Genomic DNA, 26,924 nt, shown 5'->3' with positions numbered 1-26,924 from the left:
TGTGAGCAACGGCACATTTAAATCTTACAAATATAGTTATTTGGCTTATATCGTGATAGATATCGTTATCGCCTGAAATGAAAAAAACATATCGTGATATGAAAAAATCTCATATCACCCAGCTCTACCTCTAGGTGCTCACCTCATGTGAGAGAGCTCTTTCTCATCCTATGTTTCAGGTCTGCCTTATTACCACAGCTGAGATGTGCCATCTCAAAATGCCACATCCTTTATTTCCCTAGGCCGTGCAATGATTTGGTCTTTAACTATGTAAATTTGTGCATCTTGGTGGGACTTTTTTTGAGAAAGTGTATATTTTTACAATGGCAAGCATCACTCCCATGCTTTCAAGCAGTTTGTGTCACCACTGGTCTAGTCCAATCACCTTCTCCCGGCCTTTTAAACTATTACAGTGAAACAACATCAAACAAGAAAATACAAATTGAAATATGTAAAACAAAAAGAAAAAAAATCTGAATCCAGGTAACAGTTTAAGCCCATCTTTGTATGATCAGTGCAAATGTTTACTGTGTTTCTGTCACTCATTTTCTCACCTTCCCAGGTGGTTGTGTTTTATGGTGCTGTTCTCGTTCTCTTTTGCTATCTCGCTAATCAAAATCAGAATACTTTATTAATCCCTAAGTATATTATGTAGGTTACAGTTGCTCCAATACAGTAACAGAAACAACAAACAACACTATTTAACAATACAATATGTTACAGATTTACAGATTTTAAGAAATAGCACAATATATACAAATCACTGAATAAATCTCAAGGATTGACAGAGGTGATTATAGTGAATGTTGACAGCAACATTACTGAGTAGAAAAGAGCGTGTGCAAAAAAGGCTGTAACTATTGCAGTGTTTACAGTGTATATAGTGTATTAGATGGAGGAGTTGTACAGGGAGATGGCCATGGGCAGGAAGGATTTCCTGTGTTGTTCAGTGGTGCTTTTTGGTAATCTCAGTCTCTCACGGAACGTGCTCCTGTAGCTTTTACAGCTGTGGCTCCAGCAAATATCAGCTGATACTAGAAAGTAATATTAAATAAATTCTAACAACAGCTTATCAAGGTTAAACGTGCTGCTGTTGTTTAGCGCGACATCCGCTGGTTTCCTCTTTCTGCGGCAAAGTGATAAACAAAGAAGATAAACAAACAAGAGAGAAAAGTCAATCATCTGATCATTGAACAGTTTCATGAGAGATACTTCATGTTTCAAGAAGTATCAACAGGAGAGGGAGGGTGAGAGAATGAGAGAAGAAGAAGAGGCAGCTGACAGCGTAAAGATGCAGAATAACTCCAGCTTTGTGTCTTTCTTTTTTTTTATTCTAGTTAAACTACTGGACAAGTTGTGTTTCTTTTCACCTCAATACCATTTTCTTTGTTTGTCTGTGATAAGATTGCTTTCAGAGCTCTTGCCCAAGCAATGGGGAGGGTGCAGCCAACCACCTCGGCTGTAACTGGTCCAGCCCAGAGTCTATCATGACAAATTGGCCAATCCACCACCTTTCGTTGTTTATACCGTTACCGAAAAACAAAACAAAAAAACATTGGCTCATAAAAACAAAAAAATACCATCAGTCCACTGGGCAAATGCCCGGTATGCCCGATGGCCAGTCCAGCTTAACCTTGGCCTAATGTTAATGGCTCCACAATGTAATGTTTTTTCAGTTTTCCTAAGAAACAAGTGATTCCTGTTTTTATCCTGGTTCACAGCACAAATTCCTAACATGTGGAGCTGTCTGTTGTGATGACCTTTAGTTAATAAGGGAACAACACAAGTACTTTTGTTACACTTGCTGCGGGGCAGGTTGTTACCCCCTCTCTCAGCCACTCCCATCTGCCCTGCACAAAACCAGCTCTTCCTGCCTTTCTCTCTCAGTTCGCCACTCAGTTCCAGTTTGTTTTTAACCGTATCTGTCCTTGGATTCAGTGTTTTTGTGGTGTTGGGTTTTTTTGCAATTTGACTTCTTTTTTTCCCACCTGTTTGTGTCTCACTGCTTACTTCGCATCTCCCTCACCAGCCTTTTCCTGCATTACTTTCAACAAAAGGTGAGCAGTTTGAACTTTAAATTTAATGTTAGCCTCTCTGATTATATATGCATTGAGGCAGAAGGTGATCACGAAGGTCTAATCTGTAAAGCAGTACTGTCTGGTTAAATATTACGTTTTTCAGTTTCATTTCTTGATCATGGCCGATTTCATAAGAAGCAAACTGCTTGAATGGGGGCTAAGAGAGTTGGAGGAACGATTTGAAGGTAAATTATAATTAATTCTTCATAAACAAAGATTTAAATATCTCAAACTAAAAATCTCTTGATATGGTTGTGCTGTACAACACTAATATTTTCTATTTTACGCTGTGTTTAAAGAGAGCTGTTGAGTCTTTTACACATCTGGAAGAGAAGTGCTTTTCTATAGCCACTTCTACACTGTCATCACAGAAAATGTATTACAAAAAAGGCTCAGTGGCATTTAAAAGAAATAACCATGCCTATTTCACTTTATTTCATGAAGTGGATTTCTAATGAAATTTGAAATTGTGTGCATCTCTATAACTGAGATTTAATATTTAATTACAGCTAACAAAGTTACAGAGGAAAGCCTTTTCTGTCTTACCAATGAAGACATAACTGAGTTAATCCCTGAAGTTGGTCTAAGGTCAAGATTCAGAAAGAGACTTGAGGACTTAAAGGTAATTAAAAAAAAAAAAGTCTGCTTATGTAATTTTACATTTGGTCTTAAAAATCTCATATAAATATGGAGGAGCAGAAGAGTCACATGCATCAACATAAAGCGTTTTGTGGTTTAATAATAAATTGTGCAACAAAATAAACATTGGTCAATTTATTTCCAAATTATTTTTTATTCTTTATGTCTTTGGGTACCAACTATAATAAATGGGAATTTCTGAAATTAAAAAAAGTCTATTTTAAATATTGCTAACTAAAAAAATGTTTAAAGTAAAAAAACAAAGAAAGCTTTATTGTTACAAGAAATTATGTGATCTGTGATTCGTGTGAAATTCGGTGATAAAATCGTATTAAATTATCAAGATAAAGACAGTTTACAATCCAAATTAGATTATATGTATGCAAAGAAAGTAAGAAGTGCTTTTGTTAGATGCCATGAACACTGCAAAAATCCGGCAATTTAAGCGCCACCGGCGGAGGTGAAAGTCCGGCGGCAGCCGATGCTTCCAGGCCGGAGCTGGCTTCGTCGTCGAGCCTTAGCATGTTCGCTACAGGGGTCACCAATGTGGAGGTATGTAGTAACGACAGGAGAGGTCTCAGTGTCTCACTCCAACTTTATTAACTGACTCTCAGAACTTCACATATAGTAAGCGCCAAAATCTCCACCCCAGCACTTCCCTTCAACTTGGGTGTGAGTGGAGCCACCTGGTGGTCCGCCACAATTTGACATTTGTTTTTTCTGTGTCAATATAATCATAAAGGCTACAGACCGGCTTGAGGGGCTGCTGCACACCAGCCTTACAAGCATGATATCAGCCCATGATGATTCATTTCCATTACTATGACTGAATTTCCCAGTCAAATCTCTAAACACAACCAGCCCCTCCTTTACCATGCCTGTGTGTTCATGCACTTGTAAGACAGAGTTTAGTGTGGAAGAAGTGGTTGATAGAAATTGAGAAACAACAGGTGGAGGTGAAAAGCTAAGAGAGGAAAATAAAAAATAAACTTGAAATAGATGTTGCAAAATTTGTCACATTAAGCTGCAGCTGCACCACCAAGAGCAACAATTCACAGTCACAGGTTAGTTAGTCATCACTAGTCGGGCTACTACTGGTAGCACTAACTGTGGAGAAATACATGAGGAAAGATAGCAGTCCCAACAACAGAGTGAGGAAACCATGGAGGAAAGTGTAATGACAGTGGTAAGAAAGATAACTGTTTCCCTTTTTGCTTGCACTATTCAGCTTTAGCATTGATTTTACAAACTGTACAAATATATGCACAGGTTTAACTCAGTTGCCCACCATTTGTGTTGGTGGGCAATTGATTGATCATTGTAGACCACCTGGACCAAAAATGTCAGGGCTGAATTTTTGTTCCAGTCTCGACCTGATCCAGAGCAAGGTGGATTAAAGAGGGGGAAACACTTCTTATTTTAGCAGCTTAGACAAGAAAAGAAAAAAGTGAAGTGATTACGTTCTTACTGATACAAGACGTTGAATGCAAAGATGCTAAAACCAGTATTAAAGAAACTGTTATAAGCTTAACACATGACCTTTATTCGTCTGCATGTTGTCAGGCCAACTCAGATAGAAGTCTGGAAAAAATAAAGACTTCATATCTAAAATTGATGATCTATTTAAAAGATTTTTTGTCTCAATTCTTTTAACTCAGAGTTTTAAAAATCAATGTGGTAACATCTCTACCGATGTTTTTACAGACAGCATTTTGAACATGTTTTAAAGGTTGTAGGTTGCTCTAAGAGGGCTCAGTGCTGATTCTTACAGTTTTTAGTTGCTTTCTTACAGCAGCTAAAAATCCCAAGATGTGAATCCCAAGAACAAATAGCCTTGGTACAAGCACCCACACTTCTTGGTGCAGCCAATTGTCCCACAATGCATTTCATACGAAAGTCACAAACCAGCAATGGCAGATAACTTTAAACTGTAAAAAAATGATTGCTATTTCTATTACACAAAATTAACTTTTTTTTAGGCGCAAATGTTGTTAAAAAAACCTCCAACTTTTTTTAAAATGCCACTTCCTGCTACTCTAACAGCAATAAAACCTGAGGATGCATCAATTTCAGAATGCCATACTCATTTCTGAATTAAAATTCACATAAAAAAAATTTAAACAGCTAACTGGCTGTCTATTATAAAGTGTCGGCGTTGTCTACTAAAATAAAAAAATAAGATGAACTGTTTGTTTTTGCTCAATAAAAACGTGAGGTGTGCATAAATGTATAATATTTATTACAGAGACATGAAGTTTGTACTTCAATCATGTAGTGACTTTTGGTGCTTAACTGTAAAACCTATAGACATTGTGAAACAGATCATATGAATCAATGAATATTAGAGAACATTTTATAATTACCATGAAGACCAAAGGCAGGTAGGTGTTCTTTAGAGGCAAAAAAAGGTTCAATTCAAAAAGGGTTTAATTTCATTGACAGTTCAATTGTATTTTGTGAAATCCACTTGTAGTTTTAAGTATTTGTTAATTAATTAATAAGTCAGTTAAGTGTGGATTTACAATTACCCTTTTAATTTTCTATAAACTTGAGTTTAGCAATGTTTAAATAAATAAAAGAATTTAAAAAAGGATTTGCAAATACATTTACTAACCATAATAAACTGCACATTTAATTAAAGCACAAAATGCTTCATTTCACGTGATCCTTCTAGCCCTCATAAATAATTGCGATCAGCTTTTTGAGATTATATCTTTGTGACAACAATAGCATTTTCTAGAATTGTATCACTCATTTACAGTTATGGATTTTCTTTTTGCTAGAGTAAACAAAGCATAAGGCAAGAAACACCTGATTTTTCCACTCAGGTAAGTTAAGAAGTTTAATTCTGATTGGCTATGATTTTTTACCAGGAGTCATACTTTCACTGTTTGCTCAAAATTTTACATGATCTTGCACCTGTGTGTTTAATCTTTATTGTAAACAGGAGAATGAAGAAACAACAAAATTGGTTCAGGTCAGAATTATGTTAAATTTCAAGACACGCCTTTATTCTTCATGCATATACAGCTGATGTACATTGTCCATTTTCTGTATTTAGCTTTTAAGGGTTAATATTTCTAATCCCAGATGAGACAGAAAGTAAATTTGCATTTCACTGCGTGGATTGCGGAAGTATGTGTTCAGACATATGTTCTTAAAAATGCAGTTAAATGATACCTGTGTGAAGAGCTTTCATTTCTTTGCATTAAAAAAAAAAAAACTAAATGTCCATTTTAATTTCCAGGTTCCACCATCCACAAGTTCAAAAGGTGAGACACATGTCACATATGAATTACTTATAATATTCATCTTTTAAGACAGAAACACTTTGATTTTGACCAAATACCTCCACTGACAGAGACAACAAACCTAACCTTTTGTGTTTTCTAATCTAATAAGGAAAAAGAAAATCAGATCTTCAGGGGCAATCCAACAAATGGCAATCACCAACTAAAAGACAACGTGACTCAGGTTTTTACATTTGTTTCCAAAGAATGACAGTTTCACTGCACTGTATGGTAAAACTTCTATGCAGTGAATCTTTTGTTGTATTGCATGTGTCTGACTTTACCAGAGAAACAGAAAATACTTTCTTATTGGTTTGCTGGTGTCTGGCATACAATAAAATAATATTTAAATGAAGTAATCAACCTACTGCCATGCACTGCTCCTTTAATAAGTGATATAGTCCAGTTTTTCATTATCAGTGTATAACATTGTGCATTAAACTGGTGCCTGCTAAACACTTCTTTACTCTCACAGTGACAGAAACAAGAATATTATCTGAGGTGAAAGGCATCATGAAAGATGTCAGTGACAGTCTCCATGGCCAAGACAAGCTAAGTACTTTCCTAAAGTGAGTATCAATGTTCCCTTATTCTGTTACATAAACATCTGGGTAAAAAACATTTTAGTTTAGTAACAATCACGGTGAAAGAAAATCATATACAGATTTTATATATATATATATATATATACACAAAGATAATTAGAACAAAAGCATTCATTCCAAACTGTTGTAGTATTAATAGGTTAAATATTGGATCGTAAAACTTTAAACACACAAGAAGAATGAACCACCAAGCCAACTAATTCCAGTGAGCATTTACATACTGTACATATGTACATTACATATGTGCATAGCTCATCTTACTGTTCGTTTAAAAGTATAATATAATAATAATATAATAATATAATGACTTTTAAATTATTATTTAACAATCTGGGCACAGAAAGGTGTCTTCCTCATTTTGCAACACATTTCATGGTTGAATAAATTAACCCACTTGTACAACAGGAACAAAATTAATGATTTGGAAACCGACAAGAGAGAGCTTGTTGGTGTCTTTGGAAGAACTGGGGCTGGAAAGAGCTCTTTAATCAATGCCATCATTAATGAGAAGAATCTTTTGGCCACTGGAATAATCAGTGCATGCACCACAGTCATGATAAAGGTGGAGGCTAACACTTGCAGCCCAAAGTATGAGGCAGAAATTGAGTTCATTACGAAGGAGGTGAGAATTAAATATTTTATTTAAAGCTACAGTATATGCGTTTACAAAAATACAGCAGGTATTTGCTTTACATTATCATTTATAAAACTAAAATGCAATGATTTTTGTCTTTTAGGAGTGGCATGATGAATTATGGTCACTGAAGAATCTTAAGAAAGGTGATGATTATCGGGACATGGTTAAAAAGCTGTCAGCCCTGTATGGAGAAGAATGGAAAGACAAATCCCCTGAAAACCTCTTGGAAAAAAAGTATTTCAAAAATATTCCAGAATTTTTAGAGCCCAAGAGGAAATTTTTGCATTGTGACACAGTAAGTTCAAATACTATTCTATTACTTCATTTTTTTTCCATGTTTGTTGTTTCAATGAGTGGAATTTGCTTGCATTGATATAATATGATATAATTTATAGACAGCCTATTCTGTTATTAAAAAAATAAGAAAAAAACAATATAAAAGGAAAGTAGAATGTGCAGACCAAAATATTAAAACAAATCTGTTCTTGCCTTATCAAACTTCAGTGCTGCTTTTGACTGGTTTGAAAACTAGATGTGGAAAAAGGACCCAAGGCACGTGGATGTTTATTTACATTTTCCAGCTGCCTCCTGCAGCTGAGCTCCCTTGTCAGGTCCCAGCATCCTACTTAAATAGGAGAGATTGATTCGTATATAGCTCTAACTTGGCGTATGTTGCCCCAAGTTAGAGGGATCTAGCCACCAACCTTATGATTATTGGACAACCGGTTCTACCCCGTGTGCTGAAGGCACCCCAGATGCATGATTAGTTGATGGAGATTAGCTGTGTTGGTCAGCTTTCCCAGACACATTAAAATATATTCTTAGTTTTAGTCTTTAGGTTTCTGTTACCTTTCTTTCCCTGTTTTCCATGTTTTGTTACTCTTGTTTCTGTGCTCTATGTTTGCTTTGTCTTCCCTGTCAGCCATACCTCCTTGTCAAGTCTGCTTCTCCATGCCTGTCTTGTGTTTCCTGTTTTACTTTGATAGCCTCATGTCCTGTGTTCAGTGTTTTGAGTTATGCTTCCCCTTTGTCTCGTCATGTTTGAATACTCCCAGCTGTGCTCTCCTGTTGTGTCTCAATCCCTTGTTACTCCCTTGTGTATTTAAGCCCTGTGTTTTCCTCTGCCCACTGTCGCCTTGTCCCATGTGGTTTAAATTTCTCCGTATGTCCCTATTCAATCGTTCCTGGTTCCGTGTTCCACGTTTCCTAGTGTTTCCGTTTCTGGGGCCACAGCATTTAGTTTGCGATATGGCAGCCTTGCTTCTGTCAGTCTGCCCCGAAGAAGCTGTGGCTACAACTGTAGCTGCCTCCACCAGTGTGTGAATGTGAGAGTGAATGAATAGTGGGATTGTAAAGTGCTTTGACGGTCTCGAAAAGCGATATATAAATGCAATCCATTATTATTATTATTATTATTAGTGAATATTGAATCCTACTGAAATTTGAATCACACAGTAACTGTAACAGTAACTGAGAAAATAATCAAGCATTTTATGGCTGTAAAGATATTTGCACAACAGAGTAGTTAAATCTCTCAATAGGTTAATGTCAGAGATTGGTGGATAATTTTAAAAGACATAAGTTGCTGGGTTTAGGGTAGAGATGGACCGATCTGATATTACGTATCGGTCCCATACTGACGTAAATTACTGGATCGGATATCGGAGAGAAATAAAAAATGTAATCCGAGATCCATTAAATATCAAAAAAGCACCTCACAAAACTTGCGACACGGCATAACTTGCCTCATAATTGTTGCACGTTGGAGCAGTGTGCGTCACATGATAGAGCAGCTTTGTGTATTGTAGCCTCGCTACCAAACCAGCATTTCATCTCCAAGGAAGTTATCCCCGAGAGAAGTAAAGCAAGTGTGTAAGTTCATCTCTGAATGTTTGTAAAGCATTCCCACGTTAAGCTTAACAACCGATATATGGAGCGACTGCCTCTTCTCTCTTCCTCCCTCTCCTGTTGCTACTTCAATCATGAAACTGATCAATGATCAGCTGATCGGCTTTTCTGTCGCAACTCACGTTTCTCTTCTTTGTTTTTGGCTCACTTCGCGCCAGAAAAAGGAAACCAGCGGCTGAACAACAGCAGCACGTTTAACCTTGATAAGCTGTTGTTAGAATTTATTTAATATTACTTTCTACACCAGGATCCTTTTCTACGTAGCTGACCGCTGGTAACTGTGCAGGGGCGGATCTAGCAAAGTTTAGCCAGGGGGGGCCGATAGGGCATGAACAGGGAAAAGGGGGCACAAAGACATACTTTTCTTTCTTATTCTCATTTAAAATGTCTAGCTTTTAATAAATAATTATCTGAATCTTACACCCAAAGTTTTAATCTGATGAAAAATGTATAGAAGTCCATTACTGTATATAGTAACTGTGAAGTCTAATATACCAAGTAAGCTATACTACTTTTTCCTTTGGGAAGATACCATCTGTGCAGTCTGCATTTTTGTTGAAGAAAGATGTTGAATCTATTTAATTATTCTTGAAAAATAATTTAATTCTGTGCATTTTTTTTCACACTGCATCAAATTAAAGTTGATTACTTCGATTAAGCATCATGAGGTGGAGGGTGGTTCCCTATTTTTTTTGCTGGGAGTTTGCAACCCTATTAGTTAGGTTGCTTAATTTTTCTGCTAAGTACTCTTTAAAATACCAGAATAGGAAGGATGGTGTAGGTTTAAGTTTATTAGATTGATCACTATTGCTGAACTATGAAATATTTTGGGTGCAGTGTATTTTTTACATACAGGTATAACAGAATAGCTTTAGTGTTGTTGTTTATTTAAACTTGAGTATGAACTTATACAAAATGCAACAAGATATTAAAAAACATTTTTATTGATTAAAAAACACTATATCGGATTCATATCGGTATCGGCAGATATCCAAATTTATGATATCGGTATCGGTCATAAAAAAGTGGTATCGTACCATCTCTAGTTTAGGATTAAAGGGGTCAATACTAGCTACTGATGTCAATCCTATACTTTTTCTCCAGAAGAATGTCAATTTTTCATAAGTAATAACTTTTTGTAATGTTAAGTAAAAAGTAAGCCGTTTTACAACTTTTGAAATAAATATTACAATGTAGTTCAGAACCAAAGTGCTGGCAGCATAAAGAGAGAAAGCTACACAAAACCAAAATTTAAAAGTTGAGTTTTTAGCTGCTTTTTAACGCAAATCACACGTCTCAGTGGGTGAGAGCTCCAGAGTCTAGGAGCCATTACCACAACGCTCTGTCACTTTACTGTAATTCTCAGGCCTGTATGATGATAGAAATGTATGAATGTAAAAGTTTAAGGGTATAACAGGAACAGTTTCAACTGCTCGTGCAAATAAGTTAACAATTTCCATTGGATATCACAAGACTATAGGTCTGCAAACAGGGCGTCTGTTAGCTGTAAACATAAAACACTAGGGAAGCTGCATTAACAAATGCGTCTGTGATGCTGTGTGCATATATGTGCCTAAGTTTGATCATCCTTAAATCTAAACATTAAAAAAAATCTAAAATGTTTCCCAAGATAAAAATTTAGTCTACAATTTGGGTTTCTTTTTTTAAATTTACTGATTTAATTGTAAATGTATTAATCTTATTTATCTTGTTTATTGCAGGCTGAAAAGCTATCTGAAGAACTTTTTAAATATACAAAGTGTGTTCCAAAGGAGGAAGATGGATATAAAGCACAGCAGTGGTTTTGGCCACTAGTAAAGTGTGTGACTGTCAGGGTGCCAAACAATAAGTTTCTCCAGCATGTCACACTTGTGGACCTTCCTGGAAATGGCGATCGCAACAAGAGCAGGAACGAAATGTGGAGACAAGTAATTTTTCACATCAACTTCTTGTTGTTTTTCTGGTGTTGTTTTAACATCTTTTGTATTAATTATTTATAATTGACGAGCTATAATTTATTTCAGATTGTTGGAGATTGTTCTACTGTGTGGATTGTGGCTGAAATTACTCGGGCAGCATCAGAGAATGAGGCCTGGGAGATTCTAAAAAGTGCACATGGCCTCATTGGAAATGGTGGTCAGTGTGAGCAAATTCACTTTATCTGCACCAAGTCTGATCCTTCAGACAATCGGTAAGTGAATTAAGATGTCAAAGTGCATAATTTAAAAAAATTTAAAATCACATACTGATCAATCTTGTTGGAGAAATATTTAATAGTTGCATTCAGATATTTACTAAAAACATATAATATTCTCAACACTAACACAGTACTGGTAAAATTCTTTGTGAAGTCAGTACCCAACTCACAGCGAATAATGGTGTATTTAAAAAAAACAAAAAAAAACAAACAGCCTTTATTTGTCACCAGTGTTGGGCAAGTTACTTTGAAAAAGTAATTAATTATAGTTACTAGTTATTTTTCAAAAAGTAACCAAATTAGTAACTGAGTTTCTAAAAGTAATTAATTACTGGGAAAAGTAACTATTGCATTACTTTAAAAAATTTTTTTAACCTTCTGGGGTCCCGGGTATAATTGACCATTTTCGACTACTTTTAATTTGACCTTTACATATCACCATTAAAAACTATTTACTTTGCCTTGTTTGGTGTCATTCTTTTCAGTACAGCCTCACATATCTGAATTTACAGTTATGTTTGCATTTTGACATACTCTATTAATACAACTGATCTAAAAATCAGACAAAAAAAACCAAACATAAAATCTGAGTAGAAAAAGTCATATTTTATGCTGTAACAACCACAAACATGTTAAATGAATCATATTTCATAACTTAAATACAAATATAAATTGTAAATCTTAAAATCCCATGCACAAATTGTAACGGTTCGCAGTGGCTGACCGTGTGGAGTAGTGATGGCCCGCTTGAAGCTGAAGCTCCGGTGCGTGTGTCAAAAAAATCAACACACTGCTTCAGAAGCACTGTGTCGAAGCTTGATTCGTTTGGCCAGAGTCACGTGATCAGTGACGTCCGAAGCTTCATTTAGAACCTTACTGCTTCGGTGTCTGATTCAATGGTTTATAAGCAGGTGAATCATTCGCGGGATTTGTGGAGTGTTTTGATGGTGACAGACAGTGTTGGGAAGGTTACTTTTAAAATGTATTCCATTACAGAATACAGAATACATGCCCCAAAATGTATTCTGTAACGTATTCCGTTACGTTACTCAATGACAGTAACGTATTCTGAATACTTTGGATTACTTAATATATTATCATGCTTTTTTTACAACAACGTGAATGTACTATTGCTGTGTGATTTATTACTATTACTGAAGGTCCGCGACTCCGAACTGTAGTAAAGGGACCTCTGACTAATACGGCGGGGTCCCTGTCGGCTCGTAGCCAAAAAATAGCTTTACTTTGTTGTGTGGGTCAACTTTTCTTGCGAGAGACAGAGAGAGGCGTTGAAAGACTGCTCCAACGGAACTTATTATTTTCGGAGGAAAACACGAACACGGTGTACAGTCAAGTCTTAATAGCTTACTTACAACTGGGCTCGTCAGGCACTCTTCTTGGCTGCAGTGGTTATTATTATATTTACATGCTTCCAGCTCCCGTTTTTCCTCGATGACAACTCGTACCTTTCCACTCCCCTTTTTCTCCCTCCTCGCGCTCACAGACCCATAACGTGTATGGCAGTCCATTCTCCCTGCAGCACGGACTACACTGCCCATGATGCTACATTCTTTAGAGCTATGCTTGTAGCATTCTGCCTGTTAGCTTAGCACAACAACAACAACAACGAAAAGGCGCTCTCTCACCCAGGAAACACACAGTCGCAGAGAGAGAGAGAGCGTCGCCCTGTAACCATGGCAACCGTAACGCTGCCGCCTGGAACAACAGAACGTAGCTGTCAAACAAAACCCAAACAGTCCTGACCCGCGACAAAATGAAACAGGAAAGTACCGCAGTGTAATCCATTTATTTCAACAAAGTAACTGTATTCTGAATACCACCTTTTTAAACGGTAACTGTAACGGAATACAGTTACTCATATTTTGTATTTTAAATACGTAACGGCGGTACATGTATTCCGTTACTCCCCAACACTGGTGACAGATAGCGAACCACTGATCATTCTACTGAGAGATTTGGAGCCAGCGAGGAATAGAGGAGGTTCTCTTGTGTGGGAGAATTTTGAGTTGATTTTTGTCAATCGGGTGGGTTTTCCAGCTTTGTGTTCTGGCTGTTTGCTTTTGTTTTGTGCGTGTTTATTATATCTGAAAATGGGAAAAAGGTAAAATGTCAAACATCTGCTTCCATAATATAAATATCATTAAATAACTTTAGAAAAACTTCCACTTGATTCTTTACATGTAATGTTGTAAAAATATATATTTTATTGTTTAATTAATCTGAAAATGTTAGTCTGCCAAATGTGCAGCAATTGAATTTATTCATTCTCTTTAGCTGATAGTTTGTGGGGCCCAGGTAGACTGTATAACTGCATCTCTACCAGTTTCTCTGCACTCCAGCCTCTTCTGGGCCATGTGAAGGGATTTTCCTTAAGGCAGGAGAAATTATCTCCACGAAAAGGAACAGGTTCGGCCATCGCACACTAGAACAAATTCTCTTTTTAAATAAAAATGGAAAAGGGTTACCTTAAATGCATCATGTTTTTAATTTGCAAGTTCATAAGCATTTTCCGTTTCCATTTCTCAATCAATTCTACCCCCAGGTCAAAAATATGTCTGGGAAAATTTCCCTAATATAATATTATTTATAAATACACCCGTCTAGCGATTAAATGCATACGTGCATGGAGGCAAGACCTCACAGCAGAAGCATACTCCATAATGTGTTGTACATTATTATATGTATATATTATATGTAACGTGGTATTTTTCAATTATTGTATTTACCAACATCAAGAAGTCACAAGCAAAGAAAGACCACACCATGGTGCATGTTTAAACAAGGAGAGCCTTTATTTGAGGCTGGAGTACATGAACTAAACTAAACGAGAACTGAACAGGGACAACAACTAAACAGGAACCTAAACTGGGAAGAAACTAATAACAGTGAGGCTATGAACAAGACTGTGCCGGATCATGAGGGAACTGTGAAATATAAGAATAAGCATCATGAGCCATGACCTGCACAGAGACTTGAAACCTGACATGACATAGGGCATGGAACACAGACGACGCGACACAGACTGAATGAAACACAGAGACTAAATACACATAAGGGATGATCAAGGGAAGTGGTCACACATGGGAGCACAGCTGACACACATGAACCTAAAGACGGGACAGGGGAAGTGAAACTAAAGACACTGACATTGGACACAGACTTCCAAAGTAAAACAGGAAACATAACAGACGCAGACTTGACTAGGGAATACAGCAGACCCTGGAACACAGGAACCGAAAGACTAGAAAAGATAAACTATGACAAAATCAAAATTCAATAATGACACAAAACTCAAAACACTGGGTCACCGACCCAGGACCATGACACAAGTTAGCTGCAAATTTGCAGCCATTTACCTTTTTTTTTTTTAAATAACCATTTCAAACTATTTACATAACAATCAGGTGTTCTACATTAAATAAGATGCCACACAAATTATTTGGGCCACTGCAAAAATAATTTCTGTCCACTATAAAGAAGAATATCACAAGCCTGATACCTGCAGGTCTGACAAGAGGAGATGTATCACTCCCCCTTTTTTCTACCTGGAGACACCATTAACACTGCAATCTGCCTTTGTTGCCTTTTTTGCAGCACCTGTAACATTCAGCAGTCACCTCATTGTTCTAACACACAACTATCCACAACACTACACACTAACTACACAAGACAACACACTAACTACACACTCCAAACACGCTAAACGTCACAAATCTCTCACATCTCAAAACTTGCTCTCTTTTTTTCAGCTCTCTTTCTTTCTCTTTCTCTCTCTCGCCGTCACTCCTAAAACTCACCCTCTTCCTAAACAACCAAATGTCATGCTGCCATGTCATTTTTAATTGGTCGACATTGTACATTTTTCCACAAACACGAAATGGGTGTTTTTCGTTTTGTTTTATTTTTTGGTCATAAGCAGAGAGTGCTTGCTAGCGCTGTCCTTGGACAGTAAACATGAGGAAAGTATTCAGGAAAAAACACCACGTATATATTGTTTATCATGACTCTGGTTTTACATGGCCTATCAACACAATTTAAAAACTGTGATATAGCACCTTGTTACTTTGGCATCTTGAAGTGGTCATGTGATTGGTTTACCACTACTACTTTATTCTTCCTCAGCCAAACAGCAGCACTCACGAGATTGTTTTGCCCCCTAGCTCTAGGTGCCAAAAAGTGATTGTCTGCCAGAAAGTGATTGCCGTCCGCGGGAGCGCGCGCAACTGCTTAAAACTGTAGCGCCCAGATTACTTACGCAGACAGCTACTTCCGTGCAAATGATATAAGGTGCGGTAAGCTGAAGACAGCTTCAACCGTCTGTTTGTTGAAAAATAGTAAAGCGCTTTTTCTTGTTAGTAACGGTAACGGCGTTGTACCGATAGAAATAGTAATTAGTTAGATTACTCGTTACTGAAAAAATTAACACCGTTCTTCCCATCACATACACAATTATAGAGAGTACAACATGTAGTGAAATGCTTGTGTCCAAGCTGCGGACGTAGCCACGCCATTCTATGGCTTGTTTTTTTTAGCATGGGGGGTCTATCCAGGACCCTTACTGGATACCAGGTGGGAATCAAACTTGCGATTCCCACTCCAAAGGTGAGTAGACTTACCACTGCACTATCCAGCTGCTTTTCTTTTTTTTAAAACAAACAAAAAAAACTTACATATTCACAGTGCTTTTATGTACAGCAACAGTTGTGTGGCCTTTCAGCTTCTCGGTGTGCTCACACTCTTTACAGCTTACTCAGTCCACTTTAACTTCTCTTGCCCGGGCCCCAGCATGCTTCCAAATAGAGGACACATGATGGAATTAATACAAACCAGCTGTGACATCCACTCTTCCCTGCCCCCTCAATCGGCTGCTACACCCTTTCCCTGCATCTTAGCCTCGAGCCACACCCTGTCACATGTGTGTTTGTTGTTACTTCATGGGCAGGGATTTTCAACTTTTTAAAAGGCTCTTTAAACCCAACACAGTTGTTACAGTAATTACTTTTTATCTTAAGATTTAACAGTTGTATGATAATGAATCAATCAATGAACCATGTTTTTTAGTATAAGGTATGTGAGCTTTGACCAAATAGCTTAAAAAAAACCCATGACTGCATAAAAACCATTCACTACTCTTTAAAGACACAAAAAATAAAGTCATGGAACTTCTGGTAATGGTACAAAATTTATTAAATTGAGAAAAGCAAAGTTCAAACTGAACATTAGAATAAGAAAGAAAGATGATTGAACACTACGCTGTTGTTGATGTCAGATGGGCTGGTGTCATTATTTCAGGCGTTGTTGATGGACTGGGATTTTCCCGCTAAACATAACAAAACAAAAGAAGACCACATTTGAGACAACTCTTGTTAGCTATAAACAGGAAACTGGGGCTACATTTTGCACAGATTCACGAAATATAAGAAAAAATAACTCTTTTTATAAGCTGTCAGATTTAAGTAGGAAATATCAACATAGTGACAAATATTTTTAGTAGTAAAGTATGTGTAGAAAAAACAATGAGAATGTCAAAAGTGAGTGAGGAAGTGTGTTACTGATTTGAGAACTACGGGTTGGGAGTTCAGTAGGGAAAATTACTTTTCTGCTTTGATAATTACGCAAAAGAAAAACTGTAATACTTAATTTTCTAATTGCACATTCAATCTTTAGGTAATACTGAGACATAAAATCTGGGTTTTACCTTTAACTTTTCCAATTAATACAAGGACAAATTAATTAAACTTCAATAAGATTAAATAATTGTTAATTCACATTACTTCAAATTAATTTGAATTACTTCACACTAACCTCTATCTGTTGTAGCAGACTTTTTTGCTGTACTAGTCTAGTTGTTCTGTGTGGTACAGGTTCAGATGAGGCAGAGCTGTTGTAACAACCCTTATTGGGTTATAGCACCCCTTGGGGCGGAGGGGGGGTTGCCCTACTATTATAATAGTTGTGGGAGTCTCCTAGTGGTTGTGTGTTTTTAGCAGCAGCCATTACATGCCACTCGTGTTCTGTTCTCAGAAAACCGTACTGTTGTACGATACCGATCTCCATTCATGTATGCACGGACGAGTACAGCCGTGGAGACCTGGCTCGTAAGGTGTAATGTTGCTGACACTGAATAAAGGTCTGTTGTTTGATTTAACCAACTGGCTTCGAGTTATCTGGCTAACCTCCACACCACATGCTCGCTGGACCTGCTAGCCGCTCCTTCCTCGCCAGACTGCTGTTACACTGTATGATGTTAGATTATGAGGAAAACAGAAATCTACAGGATAGAAAGCAAGATCCATCAGAACATAAAAAGAAAGCAGGAGGGCAGGGCCTGAAATGGTCAGTCCTTTAATAATGTTGATCATGTTGAAAGTGGTAAAGGTTTTCAAAGTTTTTCATGGTATGTTGCCCTCCATGTGCAAATCCTCAAAAACAAAACCTCTCAGCTGTTTTCTTGATATGTTGCTATGTGATTAAGCTATATGTTGATCCTATTTCCCTTCCTGCCCATTTAAGAGATATAAAAAACAAGGAAGCCAAGAAAGAAGTGACGAGTGAATTCCGGGAACTGAATGAGAGTCTGAGTGTGAGTTTTATAACATTCCAAAAATTGTTTGGCGAGCCAAAGCTTCTTTAAGATTAAAACTCTTTCTTTTATTTTTCAGGACCACTTCAGTGAGGACTGCTTCAAAGTGTTCACAGTGAGTGCTGAAGAGTTCCTAGAAAGAAAAGGTGTAAAAGAAGATGTCAATGGTAGGCAGTCAGAATCTCAAGATGTTTTGTGATTCAAAGAAAATATATTGTTCGGTGCATATGTTGTTTTATTTTTCCTCATAAATCAGAAATGGATTGTAAGATTAAAACCAAAGTATCTAATTCAATATTCAATTTACTTTTATTTACAGAAATAGCCAAACTTCAAGACTTCTTGCAAAATTGCAATGATTGTCACTCTGAGACATGTAACTATGTGACTGGAGCTTATGGGATTCTGTCTTTGATTGAAGGAGCCAGGCGCAGAAAAGAGGTAAAATCAAGTTATGTATGTGTGAAAATATACACTGAACAAAAATATAAACGCAACACTTTTGTTTTTGCTCCAATTTTTCATGAGCTGAACTCAAACATCTGAAAAATTATCTACATACACAAAAGACCCATGATTCTCAAATATTGTTCACAAATCTGTCTGCGTGTGTTAGTGAGCACTTCTCCTTTGCCGAGATAATCCATCCCACCTCACAGGTGTGGCATATCAAGGGGCTGATTAGACAGCATGAATATTGCACAGGTGTGCCTTAGACTGCCCACAATAAAAGGCGACCATGAAATGTGCAGTTTGATCAAGCAGCACGATGCCACAGGTGTCGCAACCTTTGAGGGAGTGTGCAACTGGCATGCTGACTGCAGGAATGTCTACCAGAGCTGTTGCCCATGAAATGAATGTTCATTTCTCTATCATAAGCCATCTCAAAAGGCGTTTAAGAGAATTTGGCAGTACATCCAACCGGCCTCACAACCACAGACCACGTGTGACCCCACATGCCCAGGACCTTAACATCCAGCATGTTCACCTCCAGGGTCGCCTGAGACCAGCCACCCAGGCAGCTGCAGCAACAATCAGTTTGCATAACCAAAGAATTTCTGCACAAACTGTCAGAAACCGTCTCAGGGAAGCTTATCTGCATGCTTGTCGTCCTCATCTGGGTCTGGCCCTGACTGCAGTTTGTCGTTGTAACCGACTTGAGTGGGCAAACACTCACATTTGATGGCGTTTGGCACGTTGGAGAGGTGTTCTATTCACAGATGAGTCACGGTTTTCACTGTTTAGGGCACATGGCAGACAGGGGCTGTGTCCCAATTAAGAGACCGCACGCTTGAAGTACGTGCACTACGCGTACTACGTACGGTGCGTACTATAAGTACGAGAAGTGCGGAAGTGAGAGGCTTGTGAAATGGGACGGTCTAGCCTTCTAGCACTTCCTCAAAAGGCTGCAGGACCTCACAGGTTTTCTTGACCATCTCCCACTCTTCAAGTGACAGGGTTTGCAGCTGTGGATTTACCAAGGCCAGGGTGGAAATGAGGGGATCCTTCACTTCTGCAATCCGCTTCAGCATGTAATAAGTGGAATTCCACCTGGTTGGCACATCTTGCTTCAGTCGTAGTTGGGGCTCTCCCATCTGCTGCTGTGTCTCTCTCAGTTTAGCAGAAGCCACTGTGCTGCGGCGTGTATATTCAGTTATTGCTTTTACCTTTCTAATAATTTCTTGAATTTGAGACTGCTGGATTCCCTTTCTGACAATTAAATTCAAAATGTGTGCAAAACAATTTAGATGGTTCCAGTGCAGAATGTCACCCACAGCCTTCTTGACATTGGCTGCACTATCACTTACACATGCAACTATCTTTTCCATAATGGCCCATTCAGTTGCAATCCTTTCCAGCTCTCTAGCCAGGTTTTCAGATGTATGGTTGTCTTTTAATTCAAAACAGTCCAACAAGTTTGACTGCAGCTTAAACTCGGCCACATAGTGGCATGTAACAGACATGTAACTTGTTGATGTGCTGGAGGTCCAGCAGTCAGTTGTTAAGCACACAGCAGTTGCTGTCTTGATTTTTTCCTGAACATCAGCTCTTATCTTCTGAAACAAATCGGGCATCAGCTGTCTGGATACTGTACTTCTAATGGGAAGAACATATGAAGGATCAAGTGCCTTGGTGAATTCCCTAAATCCTCTGTCATCAACGATTGAAAAGGACTGAAAATCTTGGGCAATCATTTTAACCAGAGCCTGGTCAACCTTGCTCTGCTGAAGTGGCATCATGGGCCTTGACACAAATGCTCCCATGTAAGACTGCCTCTGTCTTCTTTTTGCTGATTGTTGTCCTTGCCCTGCTGTGTGTGTGCTTGTATTTTCTTGCTGAGTACTTGTTGATGTGCTGCTGGAATAAACAGGTGATGTGACCGCTGTTGATAATGCTGCTGTTGAAGATTGTTGCTCCTGCTGTTAGCTGCTAGGTTGTCCAATGCTAGTAGCTGGGTTTTGACTGTGCTGTTGTTGTAGCATAACTGTGTGGTGCTTGCTACTGAGATGTCTTCTCATATTTGATGTACTTCCCCCTCGAAAAGACAAAACTGTCTTGCAAATGTTGCATTGTGCGTGTGTTGCACTTTTCATTTGAAAATGCATCCAAATATCGCTTCTTCGACGACTATCCATTTTTCCTCGTATCATTAACTCGCACTGCCGGCAAACAACACCGTAGTACTGCCCCCTTGCCCCATACACGTGGAAAAAAACACAAACACCTTTAGAATTTTCTGTTTTTTTATTAGTAGTATTTTCCTCAAACACGTCACATATATATTTTCTTATCTAAATAATTTAGTGAAATAGCGAATTTCTAATTATTTAACTTACATTATTGCAGCAGCAGAATGCGAGTCTGAGCATTTTTATTTTTTTAATAGTGGTGGAACTGAGTTCATATATTTTTTCCTTAAGTCTGCTTATGATCTTTTCAAAAAAACAAAGTGTAGACTGAATGTTATACTGCGTCAGTCAGACTATCGGACTTCGTCTTCAGTGAAGGAGCGACTCTTCCAAGGTAACACGCTCTGAGTTTCAACAGCTGATAACCGAGAGCGAGGGGTGAGTGTGTCTTATGAAGCATGAGGGTCCACTGAGCTGTGTACCAGGGGGCGCTAATGTACCTTAATGTTGGTGAGCCAGGAGGGAGGGGGTGAGTCCTGAGTGATTCGCTTACTCTACGATTCAGCACAGCAAGGGAGGGGGTGAGTAACTCAAATGTGCTGTTAGCATGTTAGCTGAGCGATGCTACAGTGAACCAAGGAGCTATTTTCTTGATGTGAGGTTTCTACTCAAGGTTTTTTCTTCCAGTTCAGAGCAGAAATGCTTTTGTTAAGAAACTGGCTGTTGTTTCTCCCCCCCCCCCACAATTTTAATTATAAGCTAGATATATTTCTACTAATGGAATTAGTTTGCTAACAGCAACAGGGATGAGTCAGTGAGTCAGTTGGGCTTGTGAATCATGATTCACGAGTCAGTAAAGTGATTCTCGAGTACTGAACGATTCGTTCACGAATCGAACATCACTACTAAACAACTGATGTAGTTACCTGATACCTAATACACATTTTACCTTAACACAGGGGTGGGGAGCGCCAGACCTCGAGAGCCGGTGTCCTGCAGGTTTTAGATATCACCCTGGGTCACCACATTTGAATCAAATGATTACTTCATTACCAGGCCTCTGGAGAACTAAAAGAAATGTTAAGGGTGTAATTTAGTCATTTAAATTAGCTGTGTTGGATCAAGTACAACTAAAACCTGCAGGACACCGGCTCTCAAGGCCTGGAGTTGCCTACCCCTGCCCTGACAGCTGGTGGTTGCCATTGATGGGGTGGTCACCAACTGTTCTCAAGGTCTGTGTCACTGGCACTGAATGAGGCTGGAAAGTTGACTCATGCAATCATGTTTATTAACAGGTAAGAATATGAAAGTTTTCCATTTTTTTAATCGCAGTTTGCTAAAGAACAAACTGTTTCTGTACAGTTGCGATGGCTTCCTGTATAAGTTCAGATATGCATACATGTGTAGTAATTTAATTTCAAATACGAAAGTCAAATATTTACATTTATCCTCAGGATTTGCCATCCATAAGTGAAAAAGGTGAGAAATATTTGTCTCATTCTCATATTATTACATCTGATGTATTTATTTTTATCATTTTTGCAGCATCTAAAATACACCGTGATCACAATTTTCAATCTTGAAAGATTTTTTTTTTATCCAATAAGGAAAGAGAAACTCAGATCATTTTCAGGGTGAGTCCAGCCAATGGCAACCACCTCCTAAACGACAATACTGTGCAGCAGGATCACAGTCAGGTATTTGAAAAGTACTAATATGCATTTTTTTTTTAATATAATAGCTATAGTATGAACTTGTAAAATCCACACTCTTTACTGTTTTTGAATATCAGTGGGCCACATTTTGCATTACACTGCTTCCTGTTTCCTACTAATTAGTTTTTACTTTCACTTTGACAGAAAAAGAAATACTGTTTGAGGTCAAAGAGATAATGAGACATGTCAGTGAAGGACTACATGGCCGTGACAAGCTCAAACTTTTCCTAAAGTGAGTAATAAAGGTTTCCTTTTTTTTGTTGGACATTGTTCCAACCAGTTCCAAAAAAGTTAGGACAGTCTGTAAAATGAAAATAAAAACAATATTCATGAAATCTCGTACTCTAATATTTTATTGACAACAGGACACAAAAACATATCAAATTCCTAAGCTGAGAAAATGCACCATTTTAAGAAGTAATTGGGTAATTTTGTGTTTGATGTCACTATGTCTCAGAAAGGTTAGGAAGGCAAATTAAAAAAAAATCTAGAAAGTAAGTGTTTGCAAAAAGAAACAGTTGGAGGAACATTTTGCTGTAATTTGGTATAAAGATTTAAACTCTGTCAGAGCTCAACATGGAGCTGTGATTCAGTTCATTCCATTGTTAAGGTGAATTGTACCAGAATCCATCATTTCACACTTCAGAGGTGATCAGTAGCTTTTGAATACTGATTAATATTTCATGTTTTTCCACACATGTAGTCTTCAGAGACGTGAAATTATAAATATCAAGTCTAAGCATTGTAATAGTTTTTTTTTAAACAAATTTTCAAAAAGAAATCTCAACCATCCAGGTAAGTAGATCCCATTGGTTGATCAGTGGTTGTTGATAAATGGTCATGACAATTTGCATATTAATGATTAAGGAAGTGACCTCACAGCCCATTGTTCATTCAGTGGGCTAGTTTATAAGGCTGAGGAAACCTGCAGTCAGCTGAAACTGAAGAAGTCACTTGGATTAGTGATGAAACGTTTCTCCCACTGAAAACGCCAAGTCCAGATGAACAGAATCAACCTTTTGGAAATCTTTCTGATTTTGCCACATTTTAAGTTTAATGTTCCTAAGAATGGGTGAGTTAATCCATATTTAAACTCTTTCAACAGGGACAAAATCAAGGATTTGGAGACAGAAAAGAGACACCTGGTTGGTGTCTTTGGTAAAACTGGGGCTGGAAAGAGCGCTTTAATCAATGCCGTCATAAATAAGGAGGGCCTGTTGCCTTCTGGAAGTGTCAGTGCATGTACCTCAGTAATGATAAAGGTGGAGGCTACCAATGGATCAAAGTATGAGGCACACATCGAGTTCATTACAAAAGAGGTAGAATGAAATATGAATATGATGATTCTTAAAGAAAATTTATGTGTTACAATCTAGCTGCAAAAACTGCTTTACTAAAATTAAGATGTTTTTTTGGAAGGATTGGGAAGATGAGGTGCGATCACTAAGACAGGTTTTTGAAGACAACCACGACCATGACGACGATGATGACAACGATGATGATGATGATGATGATGATGATGATGATGATGATCTATTTGACCCTAATGGAAAGTTATCAGCGCTGTATGGAGAAGGTTGGGGAAAAAAATCCACTCTCAGCCTCATGGAGAAAGGATATTTTGTGGATATTCCAGAGTTTCTAAATTCCGAAATAAAAATTTTGAAAAGTGACTCAGTAAGTGTGCAGTACTACAGACCAAAATAAAATTCACTTCTTCTTCTAGAACATAGGAATACTTGCAGTTTAAAACATACATTAGATTCAAGGAAGATCAGTGTGTGGCTTATGAACATCATATAGAGAGTAGTAGGAAGTCATTAAAGCAGCAGTTAGCTGCATTAAAGCTGCATCTTTTCAGTAGGAAGATGATGTCCATGCTATCTAATACCTCCCTATTTGGAAAGTGTAGACAGAGACAAAGCGCCGGTGAAGGAGATGTTGCAGCAGTCTATTGCTAAGATAAATGTTGGGAATATGTCTTTTTTTTTTGTGTGTAGTTTTTCTTTCTTTCTTTTTAGTGTGTAAGAATATTCAACATTGCTATCAATACATTTTTCAAGAAATGTGTTGATAGCATGCATTGCGATATTATTTCTTAGTTTGATTTCCTGTCTTCTTTTCATGCAGTTTTTACATTTTTTGTTATGAGCACATACATTAAATTGTCTTGTATTCATACTGTTATTTTTTTGCAGGCTGAAGGGTTGTCTGAAGAATTGGTGAAATATACAAGAAGTGAGTCAAATGAGACAGAAGAAGTAAAGAGGTGGTACTGACCGCTTGTGAAGTGTGTGACTGTCAAAGTGCCAGACAATGATTTTCTTCATCACGTCACACTCGTGGACCTTCCTGGAAATGGTGACTCTAACAGAAGCAGAGATCAATTGTGGAAAGAGGTAATTCACTGAAGTCATGTTATCTTTCTTCGAAGCATCAGTTATTTATAATTTATATGCTTTTATTTCCTTTTTAGTTTGTTGCCAGTTGTTCAACTGTGTGGATTGTGACTGAAGTGAATCGAGCAGCCTCAGAAAAAAAAGCCTGGAAGATCCTGGAAGGTGCCAGTAGCCTGCTGGGAAATGGTGGCGAGTGTCAGCAAATTCATTTCATCTGCACCAAGTCAGATAATGAAAAACCAGATGATATGTAAGTCAAATATGCCAAAAGTTTGGCACAAATGCACACGGTGACCATATACTTCACTTTTTTTTTTATTTTAAGAGTGAGGATGTCCTTTACAACAGAAGCTAAATTCTCCCATTGTAGTAGGCCACTCTTTCAGAAAAATGACAAATTAATTTAAGAACTATTATGTATCATTTTAGAGGTATGCTAATATTACTGTTAGAGTGAATTGTTGAATGTTGCCATTTTTATCCTTGTCATCTCTACAAAAGGAATTCCACTGTCCCCCTCCCCAGATTTTCAAGGTTCTGGGTGGGGGGCTGTAGTCTTTTATTATAGACACATCCTTGTGAGGGTTTTTTTTGATGTAAGCTTCCTGCCCAGCAGGAGGTCTCTCACACACACACACACACACACACACACACACACACACACACACACATTCTTACTTACATACAGAAGTTCACACATTCACACATATACATACAATGCCTTGTCTTGGAACCATGTGGGCGTTGCTTTGCTGTGATGTGTTTTGTGTGAACCGTTTCTCAATAAAAGGCAGCGGGAGGAGGCTGGATTTGGGGTCATTTTCGTGGTGGACACAGACGAGGCCTCCCTTGCAAGGAAAATCGATCGATCGCTGACTGTCTTGTTTTCTTCATGATGAATAAGTCTCTAGAACTAGCGGGGCTTGTGGAAACACAGACCCAACAATTACTTCTTTTTATCTAATACAACATTATTAGACATTATTAATATTACATTCTATCAGATATAACTCCTAATATCATGATATATGATGAATATTATTCTTAAAAATATGTTTACAATTATAAATTTAAAAATTTATGTATATCTGTTTTAATAAGTTTCTAATTAGATAAATACTGTGGTGAATATTTAATTAACAAAGTCTGCAGACACAGTTGGCTACAATCAACACTCTTTATTATCATGCATGAGAGAGTACACACAACAAGGCTCCGTTATGCAGTCCCTGAAACAGAAGTGGAGCTCTTGCTCCTTTATGTATTCTCAAGAAAATGCAGGAAGTTACAAACTGATCATACCACACATCACGCAGCTCGCTATGAAACCTAACTGAACAATGGGTATGTTGTTGGGTGATCTTGGCATTATCAGCACCTGCAAAGGGAGTTGTGTTCTTCAACTACTGAGGCTGAAATAAGTTCATCTAGTTTTAGACTGTTCGGTGGAAGTTTCCATTACGGTGCCACAACTATGCACATAAATGCTTACACCTTAAATGAGAATAATCTGAATTTTGCATTACAGTAACAATAAAATAATTTTGCATCCAATTTTTATTTCCTTTCTAAAAGAAACAAAGCCAAGAATGAAGTGATGAAGGAATTCAAAAAGTGGAAATTAATTAAGGTAAATTTTTAATCTGACAGCAAAATCTAAAACAAATATCTTCTAAAACTGCCTGAAAAGTAAAAACTGACTAACAAAAATGTTCTCAGGATCACTTCAGTGAGGATTGTTTCCAAGTCTTCACAGTGAGCTCCAAAGAGTTCCACAAAGGGGAGAATGTAAATCCAGATGTCAATGGTAGGTTAAGTCACTTTATGAATGAACATACAGCGACAGAAAATTTATTGCTCAGATTTATATTTCTTTTCAATTTTTTTTACAGAAATACCAAAACTTAAGGAAATGTTGAAAAATCTGAATGACGCTCATTCAGAGACATTAAACTATGTGTCTGGAGCTCATGGGATTCTGTCTTTGATTCAAGGAGCCAGAAGCAGAGAAGTGGTGAGATCAGGCAATAAAGCCTCATTCATAATCTTCTTAAAGGTCATAAAATAAAAATGTTCATAGCCACTAATGTGTATTAATGTATTGTAAGGTATCCTCACATTCACTGAAAATGTGGGATGCTGGACATCATAAATCTATGTGATAATTTATTAATAGTGACTGAATACTGCTGGAGAAACTGTGGGGAAAACATGGCAGATCA

At 37.6% G+C, this 26,924-nt stretch overlaps 1 protein-coding gene across 1 annotated transcript; it reads left to right on the top strand.

The window, feature by feature from the left end:
- The first annotated feature begins 1,925 nt into the window (after positions 1–1,925).
- On the top strand, positions 1,926–24,506 carry LOC112431572 (nuclear GTPase SLIP-GC-like). The gene is made up of 17 exons (XM_076882792.1): positions 1,926–2,057; positions 2,182–2,263; positions 2,588–2,700; positions 5,501–5,545; positions 5,665–5,694; positions 5,965–5,989; positions 6,120–6,191; positions 6,483–6,576; positions 7,018–7,234; positions 7,350–7,544; positions 10,879–11,085; positions 11,182–11,348; positions 17,889–17,958; positions 18,038–18,125; positions 18,278–18,399; positions 23,723–23,879; positions 24,502–24,506. The coding sequence occupies exons 2-17, from the start codon at positions 2,197–2,199 to the stop codon at positions 24,504–24,506; spliced, it is 1,674 nt and encodes a 557-aa protein (XP_076738907.1). The 5' UTR covers positions 1,926–2,057; positions 2,182–2,196.
- Positions 24,507–26,924: the final 2,418 nt, after the last annotated feature.

The sequence above is a fragment of the Maylandia zebra genome, linkage group LG4 (assembly GCF_041146795.1).
Source record: "Maylandia zebra isolate NMK-2024a linkage group LG4, Mzebra_GT3a, whole genome shotgun sequence".
NCBI lineage: Eukaryota > Metazoa > Chordata > Actinopteri > Cichliformes > Cichlidae > Maylandia > Maylandia zebra.
Note: the sequence above shows the minus strand (reverse complement) of the source record. Positions and strands in the feature narration are given on the sequence as shown.

Coding starts and splice junctions, on each gene's coding strand:
- LOC112431572 (XM_076882792.1), top strand. CDS start 2,197: ATGGCCGATTTCATAAGAAGCAAACTGCTTGAATGGGGGCTAAGAGAG. Junction 5,990..6,119: donor ACCATCCACAAGTTCAAAAG/GTGAGACACATG, acceptor TAATCTAATAAG/GAAAAAGAAAATCAGATCTT. Junction 18,400..23,722: donor GAGCCAGGCGCAGAAAAGAG/GTAAAATCAAGT, acceptor TTTTTTTGGAAG/GATTGGGAAGATGAGGTGCG.